We start from the raw sequence: 13855 nt of genomic DNA, 5'->3' as shown, positions 1-13855 counted from the left end.
TAAGTTCTCTGTAGGGTTATCTTGACAAGCATTTCAGCAGAAGCAGTGCCATAAACAGCAAACACTCTCCTTTACTTTCATAGTTTGGTTCCTCTCCCATATTGTTTCCTTAGTATTTGTGAACAAGGAACTATTTATGTGGCTGTTCAACAATCTAGACTGGGAAGCAATGCAGGTGATAGCCCAGCAAATGACTGGAGTTCTTGTTTTTCACTTTTAATGTTATTGGAAGCTGGATCAGTTCTGTGACCTGATGCATCAAGCAGTCACAGAAACAGCTGTCCTCAGCCCAAATAAGAGGTGGAGGGAATAAGAGGGGAAAAGTGAGTAATCAGAACACAAATACTTATGTCAGCACTGATGACCACTTCTTTAAAGGCAAGCTTATGCATACAGGAACACACCACCACCCCTGCTGACGCCTCCCCCCCAAAAAAAATCTTACGTATCTTGTAAGACTATGATGCCACTAAGCAGAGAATCAGTAATACTCACAAAGCATTTAAAAAGCAACCATATGAACTAAACATATCTGCAGCATTAGACTCTATTGTTAAGAGCCTGTGGTTGTCTTAGGGTATTCCTGGAAGTAGCGCAGTCCTACTAGCTGATGCAAAAGATGTAAATATGATAAATTGTTCCAAATATATCAAGACAAGGAAGTTTGCCAAAATCTGCAGAACTAACTGATAATCAGGAGTATTCAAAGAAGCAAATGTCATTGCAAAGAAGCTAAATGAGTTCTTTGCATTGATTCACACCCACTGTGAAAGCATCTGGGGAGATCTCAACGCTATAGCCTTCTCCAGGGAAGACTCAGAGGATCTGTCCAAAATGGAAGTAATCGCAAAATTTTAAGGAACTAACTGACAAAACAAAGAGTAACAAATCACCAGGACTAGATAATCACCCAACAGTTCCAAAAGATCTAATTAATTAAATAGCTTAAGTACTAACAGTGATGTGCAACCTCTTAAAAGAGCATTGATGCCCAAGGACTGGAAGGGTAACAAACAGGAAATGTACCATTAGAAAAAGATTCAAGTGAGAGTCAAGTCTTGTGCCTGTACCAGATAAATCAGAAGCAGCCATAAAAAAAGAACAATAAAATCAGTGGATAGTTGGATAAATGTGATCAGCTTTAAGACTCCCAAGTCCTGACTCCTGACATAACCAATGCTTGAGATCTTTGGAAGGATAAACAAACACCTAAAGGAGACTCATTTGATATCACCCATATGGCTTTCCAGGAGACTTTTGACAAAGTCACTCACCAAAATCCTGGTAAAACTAAGCAGTCATGCTGTCCTGGTATAAATAATTAGAAGATGGAAAAGAGAGCACATCAGCAGTTCCTGCAATTGTGGAAGATGACCAGTGGAGTTCCACAGGGTTCTATGCTCGGACCTGTTGCATTCAACTTCCATGAACAACATGGAAAAGTGGCTGACAGCAGTGATACGGGAGAGTTTGCTGATGACACTAAGATATTCAAAGTAGCAAAGATGAAGGCTGACTGAAGAAGCAAAAAAGGATTTGTAGTCAACTGGTAATAAAACAGCAGATGAAGTTTAAATGTAGTTAAACATGAAATGATGCATGTAGAAAAACACAGTAGTCATACCTTCATGTGTAAAACTACAGCCTTTGAACCAACCATAACCACTTGGAGAGCAATCTTGGGTTTGATGACAGATTCCTCATGGGGGTTTAATGCTTACAGGAGGTCAAGAAAGCAAACAAAACTTTAGAAATTACTGAGAAATAAACTTATGCAGGCATACAAATCTGCATCATGGCCACATCTTAACTGTCATATTCTGGTTTCCTCATTTCAAAGAAAATATATAGGACATAATACTGTAAAGAGTTCTGAGGAAAGCATCATGGCTGCACAATGGCACGGAATAGCCTCTATATCAGAAAGAACTAAGTAAGCAAGGACTCTTCATCCTGGAAGAGATAACTCAAAGAGGACATGATAAAGGTCTAGAAAGTCAGGGTGATGTGAAATAAATAGGGATTACATATTCACTGACTTTTCAATACAAGAACCAGAGGGTATCACTGGATGATCTTGGAGGTCTTTCCCAACCTTAATGATTCTATGAGATAAAGATAGTCAAGGCTAAATTCAAAACAGGCCAAAAAAATTACTTGTGTAAAGGGTAGCAGCTATGGCAACTCCTTGACAATGCATCTTTAACATGTAAAAAGTTAATACGGAGGCAGAATTTCTTGGAAAAGAAGTCCACTAAGGTTTATTTCATGCACGGAGAACCACAGCTGGCTTAGGAAATTTCCAAAACAGAAAGAGCTAGAGGTTTGGTAGATATAGACAGTAAATATTTTACACGCTTGCTCTGTTTCTACTGTTCTCTTAGGCATCTGATTTTTACCACTGCTGAGTATGGACAGTAGGCTGGATGAACCTTTCATGTGACCCAATGTGATTATTCTCCTGCTGAATAGGCAACTGCTGCTTCCATTATATACTGAACAAATGTTTCCTTTTTAAAAAAGTAGGTTACGCTAAAGTATAGAGGGAGTTTTCTATATAACAGGTAAAAGATATATTCTATGCAAATTCTAATATCACACCATTTGTGTGCACTTAGGATTGCAAACAGACTCCTAACTGCACACTGACAAAAGATTACATGGAAGCTGTCAGGGCCCCAAAAGGCCACCTAAGCTCAGGTAATGCCTGACAGAAGCTACTGCCCTATTTAGGCCATCTCCTTGCTCCAAAAGCATGGCCTCCTTGTGACCTATAAAATTAACCACAGCCTGTGAAATTCACTCTGTACACAGCTTATCTGAAAAGCTTAGAGATTATAATGATCTGGGAAATGGGAACAGCATCTTGTCAAAAGATTTCTGGAGATGGACAAGTCTACAATGCTGACTAGAAACAGAAGCACGCAAAGCTCATCCTGCAAGATAGAGGCTCTACAAGAACAATTCTGACAGCTTTCACAGCATGTGGCAGTCACCAATGACTTTTTTGTTACTCCATACAAGTAAGCTCCAAAACCAATGGCAAGTGAAGTCCAACAGAACATGTACTTTGGACGTGTAGAAAAGCACTGGTGAATTCCTCAGTCCCACCTTGCAGATCCAGCTTTTTCACTCTTCTTTACTCCTCTCCTTAACAAAGACTATGATACATGAAATTCAGCAAGTTTTGCCAATTCAATTTCCCCAGAAGTCTTTCACACAGAGCTGGATGACTACTCTTCCATCTATTCTGCCTTTCACCCAAGAGAGAAAATGGGCTGAGAAAAAAAAAGAAGAGAGCTGAAACTGCAGTGTGGCTGGAAGAATAGAGATTATTTAGATAGCAACTGTGGAATTCAGTCTGTGGTGTGGGAGCAAGTCATTAATCCCATATGCATTGCTCACATTTTTATTTTCACAATATTCAATGCTTATTTTTAAATTTACAGTTACGAAAGCACTTGAGAAAGTCTGAATGCTGGCTTTCTTTTATACCCCCCCAGTACGTTTGTAGGTGCCATGACTGCCAGTAAAAACAGTTGATCCCACAAACTTTGCAACCTGACAATCCAGAAAACACACACACTCCCTTTCTTAACACACCAATCCTGGGGATTTTTAATGCTTTGAATTAATAATACTGATTTATCCTCCTCTTTCCTTCTTCCCACAGCAGACAATTTTACCCATGCTGTTATTTGTTTTCTTTTAAACACATACCAATTCATGCTATAACTCACTAGCTGTCAGCATTTTAAAAGAAAGATTAGCACTGCCAGTTACACCTCAGGAAAAACATTTGCAGTCCTCACAGCTCAAGTGTTCATTACATACTACAGAAAAAGTGGTGTATTACATTATCTATGTCCCTCTTGTTGTTTCTGCAAGGCTTCACTAAGCTGCCAACTGACAGTTGCATCCTTGTTTAAAAACTGCAGAAAGAAATAATTATTCTGAAGTGACTGCATATATAATCATCACAACATAACAACTAAGTTTTTTGAATATACAAAGTATTTCTTTACTAATTTGTATTTTGATAAAACAACTGACAGTTTAACACAAAAGCAACACTAATCTGGTGAAGAAAGATGCATTTTAGGGCCACTTAATAAAGTAGACAAATGAGAAGTTAAATTCCCAACACTACCTGACAACAAACAATCTGAATGCATTTATGAGCCTACAATTCATTAGGATGCAAAGCTGTTATCACAGGTGTCCAGAAAAGTTCCTTAAAACTACAGATGAAGATTGAGAACAAGATGTTACTCAATTTAAACCCCTTATTCCCAGTTCCATCATTTGTTGAGTTTTTAATACAGTGCTTGCAAGGATAAATAACTATGAAACTAGTCAAATATCATGTCTTTGCTATTTCTTCTATTATTTACATATTGTTTTACAAAAGCGTCTTTAATGACTATACAATGCAAGAGCAGCCTGAATAGATATGCTGCAGAAATGTTAACCAACAGACATTTAGAAGAATAGAAACAACTTAATCTTTGTTCCTCTTCCACGTGAATTATCACAAAAAAACAGGGAGGCAGGTAAACAGGAAAGGGAGAAATTATTTTCGTATTTGGCAAGAGAAAGAATAGATTGTTCAGTGTAGCAGATCTGGTTAGCTTCACTAATTGGCTTTAATAATACTAGCACAAAAGACCTCCTTCCAACAATTCTCCAGGAATTATTAATGCTGGGATAAATTGTATAGAATAACTAAATATCCTGAAATTAGTTTAGATACTGGAGCAGCTAAGAAAGTTCCTTGCTTTTAAGTATAATTTCAGCTTGATTTAATGTTCTATGTTTTGAAAGCTTGTTACACCTTTCACAAAATGTTGTGCTTTACATAAAAAATATTTTCTTCTCCAATGTTACCTGGCAATAGGCTGGAGTGATGTGCCATGCGTGGGGCACTCCACACTTACCACCACGGCAATCTTTAAAACTGTGATCCTGCACCAGACTGCCAGAGCCTGGTGCTCCAGTAAACTTAGGAAAGATCACTATGACATATCAGGACAATACAGCGATACCTGACCCTTGAATTTCTAATTAAGTTGGTAGTGAATATACTCTCAAAATTTTACCTCCTAACATGAAGCACTTGACAAACTCTAAACACTTATTTCTAGGTGTATTTTCCAAATGTGGTATTCTAGGCACATGGTTTTCACTGGTATAAGAGAGATATATTCTGGTATCTTTTGCAGTTATCAAGGAACTGATATCTGCTATCTATCCTCTGCTTTCAAATTGCTAAACTCCAGAAAATTCACACTTCTTTTGCAGGGGAGGAGGGCAGGAGAAATCCCAACAATTCCCTGCTATTAAATATTCAGATAAACAATTTGCTTTAAAATGTATTTTTCAAAACTAAGAAAAACAATTAAGTACTCAAAGGACTCCTTCTATGTATGCAAAAAATAGACAAGTTAATCAACTATCTGTCCTCTGTATTGCTTTCAATTTTTAATCTAAATTATTTAATTTCAATTATTTACTACTTAGAAGTGCTGTCAACCATTTAAAATTTTTATTTGGTAAATGTATAAAAGTAGGTCACTGAAAACAAGCTTATACACAACAATACACAGACACATCAGAGGATTAATATATAAAAATCAAGAGATGAAAAAACTGACCTGCCGCTTCTGGTGTTTGTTTAGTAGGGCTAAAAATAAGATGTAACATCTGGAGCAGTCTGCTAAAGCTGCACAGAAGTCATCGTAGGAAGAAAGTTTGCTACAAAGATACAAAAATAAAATATAAATGAATGAAAGTACTTTCTTCCACAAAAGATTTTTTTTAAAAAAAATCACTCTTTTTACTCTCAAAGTCATATTTTCCAAGAAACTAAATGAATGCCAATGCTTTGACTTCAAGTAGAGGCATACACAGTTAAGTAAGTGCACAACAGAAGTCTAACTATCCTTGCCACAGTGAATTACAGGAAGAAGGGAACGTAAGGAGCTTTCCAACCTGTTCGCCATATGGACACAGTACACTAACACTAGCACTTCTTAGCGTTAAATGGGAGAACTGTAACTTCAAGATAACATGGGAAGTCAGACAGGAGAGGAAATGAAGGGTCCCTTCCTAATGCACGTCTAGAAGAGCCCAGCGACAGCACTAACGGAACATGGCTCTCAGCAGCATATACAGAAAACATGCCTTCCTGCAGCCACGATTTTATCTCTACACATTACTAACAGCTGCTCCAGTCCTACATTGCTCACCTTTGCCATTACAAAAAATGGAGAATTGGACATGCTTTGGTCACACCAGAAAATAACACTGCAATAACAGAACAAACCAGGATAACCTCTTATTTCCCACAGAGCCAGCAAATATCTGTGCTGATGTTCAATTAGAACCAATTACAGCAAGACTTACAGACTTACAGAAATGAACCATTTGAATAGATTGAACACATTCTCTACCAAGAAGCTGTCTAAAGTTACTGACTGAGAGAAAAGAATAATCATTCTGTATTACCAGAAGATAAAACAAAATTCAAATCTGTGCTCTGTACTGCATAGTAATTTTTTTTTCGTGACTTTAATTTTCAGGAAGCTAATTAAATTGATCTTGCAGCTAATTTGCATCCTTGGAGCACACAGTTCACTAACCTTAAGAAAAAAAATTGAAGCAGTGGGAAACTTTAAATAAGAACAAATCACTTTTACTCTATATTGAATTCTAGATCAAGAAAATGTCCTTGACAGAATTACAGTCTAAGTATTGATCACATTTAATTACAAACCCTACTTTTTATGGCATTTTCCAAGTAATAGAAATGCTCTCTCCTTAGCAGAAGTGAATATGCTCAAAGTGCTGTCATCACTGCTAGAACTCAACTCATTTTTAGGAACAAAATTAGAGACAGATGAAGACAAGGTAGCATAGAATTGGGGAAGCAATTCACATGCTTTATAGGTAGCACAAACAGCAGAAGACCAGATTTGCCTGGTTTTAGCTGTGAGAGGAAGGAATGATAGTACCTTATGTAGCTGCTCTTCAAAGCTCAACCCAATCTCATCCAGCAAACAGAAGTTGATGGGTAATTTGGAGGGGCTGAACAGGAAGAGAAGTCCATAGCGGAATGACTTCTCAGTGAAGACAGAACTGCAGCCTCAAGACATCAGTAATGGCAAATACTTCATCCAGAACAGCATTCATAAATTGTGGTTATAACCTAACGCTTCCTAAAACTAACAACAGTTAGTTTCATAAGTTCTTCGGAATTCTTAAACTGCTTGCAAGCCCATTTAGCACTGGATATTGCAAGGTGATGCATGGAAGACTTTTGACTGAGAAACTACTCAGACTACAAAAGGATCTTTTGCTGTGATTCGCTCATGCTGATCTCCCTCTAAAAAGTACGTCTTAGGAAGCATCCACTGAGCTGCTCATAAAACTGAGATTCTTTCAGTGCTTCCATCTGCACACTGAAGCCCTGATCCCACAGATTAATCTCCTTAATCACTCTGTGACAGCTCAAAACAATGAGCACTGATCACATTTTCTCTCTTTTGTATTTTATTTCACAATACACAGTCCCTGATATAACTTAAGCTTGTATAATTTCTCTCATTAATTTTTTAAAAACATGGCCTAAAATAGGATTAATGAATACTTCATGATTTATACAGTTTTAAAGTATAAGAAATGGTACTTTTAAAATCTAAGCCAGAATCTGTGTGATCAAAGCATGACACACTAGAGCAAAATATCATTCACAGGGACAATGAATCCAAGTTTGTATGGATACAATTAAACAATTCCGTCAGTATTAATAAAAACAATTATAATACAAGATCATTAAAAACTAAGCAGAGCTTCTTTTAAAAAAAAACAATTCAATGTAAATCTTCCAAATTTAGTGCTTGATCCTGCCTTCTTTGAAGTCACCTGAAGTAGTAACACCGAGCTGACTGTGTGTAGAAATAGCATTGTGTCCTTTCTATACATACCTGAATATCCTGACAATATAGGTGCATACATCCTTATCACTCATGCGCTGCTGTAGCGCCACAGAGAGCTCGGAGACTGCACCACTGCAAATGAGCTGGCTTCTTGCCAGGGGTAAGTCAGCCAAGTTTCGCAAAGTAGCTGTCAGCTGCATATAGAATATTTAAAGATTTATTAATCACAGCTGTTTACAACAGAATCCACACCGGTTTGAAAATTTAATAAGGCTCAGATCTCATTTGTAACATCTGAGGCAGTCTGAACACCCTGTTAACATTCTGCAGGTACACATCTACCAATAAATTATAGCAGGAAATGTGTAAGTAACAAAATTGTGTATATTGAAATAGTTATTTGAAAATGAAAAATTTATTCTGGTCTTTGTCTGCGTGTAACCACCTCCTTAGAGGGAAACATGATGTATTAAATTCTTATGTGCTTGTATACAACCATATACCAATAGGAAACTAGGTGAAATGCTGTGGAGAGTTTAAGTAACTTTTTGCATGAGGTCTCATTTTGCAAGTTATATTTAAGTCTTGCAAATGAATACTGATATATATTTTGATAATAACTGTAAGTCGCAAACTAAAATTAATTTATTGTAAAAGAAAAATTTATTTTTATTAAGAAGTCAATCAAAACAAGAGAAATCCAGTATTTGAACGGTATAAAATTGAAAAGCTTAAGTCCTCAAGTCTATTTTGAAGAAATCAAAATATTTTCAGAAGATTTTGTTCTGTTTCAAGGAGAATTCAGCATAAAATATCTATCATGTGAAGCTATGCAAAATTAATCAGCTGCTGCATATTTTGAAATGCTCTCATTCTCTTCCAAGATAAGAGCATTCAAATGCCAAGGTCAGACAGGCAATGGCATATAAGTTAACTGCTTATCCAAACCAGAACTTAGTATAAAATTAACGTGAAATCATAGAATCAGAATAGTCTGAGTTGGAAGGAACGTTTAAAAGTCACCTAGTCCTAACCCTCTGCCATAAGCAGGGACATCTTCAATTGTCAAGTTGCTCAGAACCCAGTCCAACCTAACCTTGTATGTTTCCAGGGATGGGGCTTCTACCACCTCTCTGGGCAACCCGTTCCAGTGTTTCACCACCCTTGTCATAAAAAAATTCTTCCTTTAACTTTAAAACAATTATCCCTTGTCCTATCACAACAAGCCCTGACAAAAAGTTTATCCCAAACTTTCTTATAAGCCTCCTTTAAGCACTGAAAGACTGCAGTAAGGTGTCCCTAAAGCCTTCCCTTCCAGGCTAAACAACCCCAACTCTCTCAACCTTTCTTCACAGGAGAGGTGTTCCATCCTTCTGAACATCTTTGTGGCCCACCTCTGGACTAGTTCCAACAGATTCGTGTCCTTCCTGTGCTGAGGACTCCAGAACTGGACACAGTACTTCAGGTGATATCTCATGAGAACAGCACAGAGGGGCAGAATCACCCCCTCAACCTGCTGGCCACACTTCTTTTGATGCAGCCCGTGATACAGTTGGCCTTCTGGGCCACAAGCACACATTGCCAGCCCACATTGAGCTTTTCATCCACCAGTACCCCATGTCCTACTTGGCAGGGATGCTCTCAATCCTTTCAGCCCTCAGTCTGTATTGATATTGCAGGTTGCCCTGACCCAGCTGTACAACGTTGGCCTCGTGAAGCCTAATGAGGTTCACATGGACCCACTTCTCAAGATTGTCCAAAGTCCCTCTGGATGACATCCCATTCCTTGTGTGTGTCAATCACACCACTCAGCTTAGTATCATCCGCAAACTAGCTGAGGGTGCACCCAACCTACTGTCTAGGTCACTGATGACATGAGAGCTCTTGTGCACTACGGAAAGCATCTTTAAAGATCTGCCTACTCTGTGCTGCTCCCTGAGGGCAGTTCAAGAGGGGATCCTATTGACTAACTCCTTGAAAAGCTGGAGGTTTGCTTCCCTAAAATTCAAGGTCCTGATTTTACTCTTCGCATGACCCATACCCCTCAGGAATGTGAACTACACCAGTGTCTGACCACTGCAGCCCAGTCTGCCTCCAATACTAACAACACCAACTAGCTCATTTGTGTTGGTGACCGGAAGATCCAGTAAAAGTCATTTAATTTAACATGAATATGGGAATTCTTCAATTTTTTCTTATTCTACGGGAAAGGTATTTAACTTCACTTCGGTTTTAAATGTAGTTTCATAAGGAACAAAGACAATGTGTTCATATTACTTGTAATCACAAAAAACTCTAGAAATTAAGTACTTTATCACGGAATTGGACTGCTTGTTCAGTGATATGCAACTGCTAATTTTAAAGGAAAAATCTGACAAAAAGCAGGTTGAGTTGTTGTGTTTGAGGATCTTTTGCTCATGGGATGCTATGCACTGCCCTGTCCATTCTTCAGCAGCTTTCAAATTTGCTGTCCTACTTCAACAGATTAGACAAAAGTGTACATAGTTTCAGTTACCACACATGTGAAAAAAGAAAATACAATTCAAGGTGTTCTGTAATGAAACAACAGGAGAAGGAACAATGTCAAAATGGAGAAGCAAAGTAAAAAGCAAAAAAAGTTATAGGATAATGTGAATGTGATATGTGAATGGATTTAACTTCAACATAAAATATGAAATAATTACCATATTCAGAATAAACATAAACTGAACCTATCGAACCCATTTGCTCTTGCCTCATATTTTAAGAAGACAGTTGCAAAAAACCCCATATTTTCAAGATATACATTTCTTCACAAGTCATGATGTTTCAAAAATCAACATGGAGAAATATTTTAAAATAAAAATATTCTGATCAAAGACTTCGCTATTCAAAAGTTTGGGTGGAAAAATTCTGCCAAATGGAATAGAAACAAATAGAAACAGAAGGATCCATTCAGTGCTTACATGCAAGATGTTCACTGTCAGACCAGCATGATACTTGTTGAGCTCCAGCTAGACTTCACAATAAAGAAAATGAAGGATAAACTACACATTAAAAGTGTCGTTCAAACCCAGACCAGAGCTTTCACTGCAGCCAAGAAATTTACTTTTTTTTCAACATCTAGTATGTAAGATCTTTATCAACAGATGTTGCAGAGGTCTCCAAAAAGAGAGTAAAATCTTTCCCTGCCTGACACAATGAGACGTTTCAAAATTCTCCAGCAATAAATTCTATCAAGAGGCATCCTCATGCAAAGACAAGTTAGAAAAGAAAAGCAATGCAAAATAATGTATACACCTAAACAGGTGAGACAATGACATTCAGAAGTTCATAGAAGTATATAGTCACAAAAGAACAGTTAGCACAGAAGTGAAATTTGAAGAGTACAAGTTAAAAAGTAACAGCAGCTAGCCAAACAGGAGATGAATTCAAGAGATAGTCTGATTGCTTCACGCAGACACCATGATTCAAGGAGAAATGCCTAATAATTGTCTCTAAGCAATCCCCACCAGCCTTAATCTTTATGTTGCCATGTGAAAGATCAAACTCAACCAACAGAAAAGTTAACAGCACAAAAATGCTGTTTTTTAAAGGAGAATTCATTTAAGTGCTTCTCAATTAGGGAACATGAAGTACTTGTTAAGCCTTGTCAGCGACACTTCAAAAGCCTTGGCTTTTGAATAAGTATTACTGTGTGTTGTATAAATACTACCAGACTACTACATGAAGCAACATAAAATGAATTTAAAATTATCTTGGTTTCATGTGCTCTACTAAGGAAAAATAATTAATACTACAAACATTTTTATTCTTGTGTTGTGGGATTTTGTGTAAAATCTATTGTGTAACAACGAAGAAATCAAGACAGACTTTATTCCCACAAAAAGGAACTGGCAAGATTATGTATAACACTGCCATCTGGTGATTGTGCAATTACACGGTTAAAAAATGACGGTCCCAGTTCACTGAGACACTTTAGTTATCATGATTTAGAGATGGCACAGCCTCCCTCAGTGACCGCTGTGACTATTTAAGGTGTTTCTCTGCTCCAGTATATTTTGCTCCTTTTCCCTGGAGACTTGTATTCATTCATTATTTCTGTATGCCAGTGGATATTTATCTTTTGGTACGAGTTGAAGTATGACACAAAAACTTCCTTTATTCTGACGATATAAATCACAGAAAAAGCTTTCTTCAACACTGTGTTCCTGAGAATATAATAGAAATAGTCCCACATCTGTCCATGATGACTGAACAATTAAGTCATATGGAAGAAATGGTGCACATTAATGTAAATTTGTTGAGGAATCTAATATGAGAAAGTTGCACAGGATTGAATTCCACAGCAACAGGAATCACTACTTTTCTTACAAGAGGAATTAAAATGAAGTATCTGTACTAGTATAGAAGAGAATATATGAACTAGTAAAACAGCAACCTCAGTAAGAGAAAATTGCCAGTATTGACTTGTCCACAGAATACTCAAGGCCCCCTTGGCAACAGGCAGTCTATTCAAACTGTACAAAATACTTTTGCTACACTTCCAGTCTGAAAACAAGAGCTAATAATGACACAAAAATTGTGAAATGAAACATTTTCTTTTCACACATTTGCAAATTAGAACTTTAATTTACAAAATTAAATTTATCCACATACAAATGTGGAAAAAAGAAACATTTCTGCAAATTTATGGGGAAGTTCAGACAGTGAATCAAACAGCTGTAAATCATCTAATTCATTAGCTTTATTACCTGGACATTATTTCTTATTTTTAAATGCCTCAACGGGCAAAAACTTCTTTTTGTATCAACCCAGCACGCTGATTCACATCTTTTTATATTCTACCCAACAGGATTCCCATTATACATACTATATGATTAATGCCAACAGCACCCAGCAAATGTCAGTAAGTAATACGCATTCGCTTTTAACCATCCCCACATGTTCTCAGAAGGATAAATATTTTTAAACAACATAGACACAAAAAGAGATCCAGGATACAGAGCTCTAATCTAGGTTTTAAAATGCCTACAAAAAACTACACCTTCATTTCCACTCACTGAAATGACTGCACAGCTTCTGTACATGACGCACCAAACTCCCTCATATAAACTTACTTTTCTGACAGTTTAGGTGTCACTGACTATCACCTTGCAAATTACACTGAGAACAAAACACTCTGGACCCCCAGTCCCTCAATACTTAGAGGGTTTCTAACCAAACTGATAGCCCAGTACAGCACTGCAGTAGTATCAGTACTTAAAAGTCTAACCTAGTAGCATCCAAGGAAAATATGCTTATGAAAATTTTGATTGCTACACCTTTTCTTGAAAAAGAAGGCTTTGAAATTCCATATAACAATTTTTGTAGAGGATAGTAGACATAATATCACCAAAATGGCACAGATCATTTTAGAGCTGTTTGGAAATTCACAATTCCACAAGAAGGTTAACATTCCCAATTCTACAGATGGAAGCGTACAAAAGAAAATTTTGTGATTCATATAGGAACTTAATGATGACACAACCAGACAGGAACAAAACAGAAACATGACAAGCACAAATTTTCCAGTTTCATCATATATTCTCCCAGTCTTCAGCAATTTGCCACTTGGGACTTCCTTAGCCAGACATAAGTATCAAGTCACATAAATTCATTCAGCGCTTTGTAGCATCTCCCAGTCTGTTTATGTTTGTATCAAGATTGTACACATGTCTCTGGAGAGACATACCTCATAGCTCCACTAAAATAAACAAACAAATCAGTAATAGTAAGGAGATGATGTAAGATATCTGCTTTCTCACATAATTTCAAGTAGTATGAAATTCCTAGTTTGTAAATTAGTAGAGAATTAAAGAAATCTGGCTTAATCAGTTGAGAAATTTAGTGCAAACACTACCTCAGAAAACTGTCCAACTAATTTTCCTGTTAAGTCC

The 13855-nt window shown here is 37.1% G+C and overlaps 1 protein-coding gene across 11 annotated transcripts in view; it reads right to left on the bottom strand.

Annotated features, from left to right (window-relative positions):
• The window catches only part of ARMC2 (armadillo repeat containing 2), a 70180-nt gene that overhangs the window by 23900 nt on the left and 32425 nt on the right, over positions 1–13855 (bottom strand). For 10 of the 11 annotated variants that reach the window (XM_054062299.1, XM_054062304.1, XM_054062301.1 and 7 more), the window contains 2 exons: positions 7986–8131; positions 5655–5754 (listed from right to left, as the gene is read on the bottom strand). The exons of the other annotated variant lie outside the window; for it this stretch is intronic. In XM_054062299.1, the coding sequence (XP_053918274.1) occupies positions 5655–5754; positions 7986–8131 (246 nt within the window). The remainder of the gene's footprint in view (positions 1–5654; positions 5755–7985; positions 8132–13855) is intronic. 11 annotated transcript variants of the gene reach the window in all.

This window comes from Cuculus canorus, chromosome 3 (assembly GCF_017976375.1).
Source record: "Cuculus canorus isolate bCucCan1 chromosome 3, bCucCan1.pri, whole genome shotgun sequence".
Lineage (NCBI taxonomy): Eukaryota > Metazoa > Chordata > Aves > Cuculiformes > Cuculidae > Cuculus > Cuculus canorus.
This window is presented reverse-complemented; position numbering and strand designations above follow the sequence as displayed.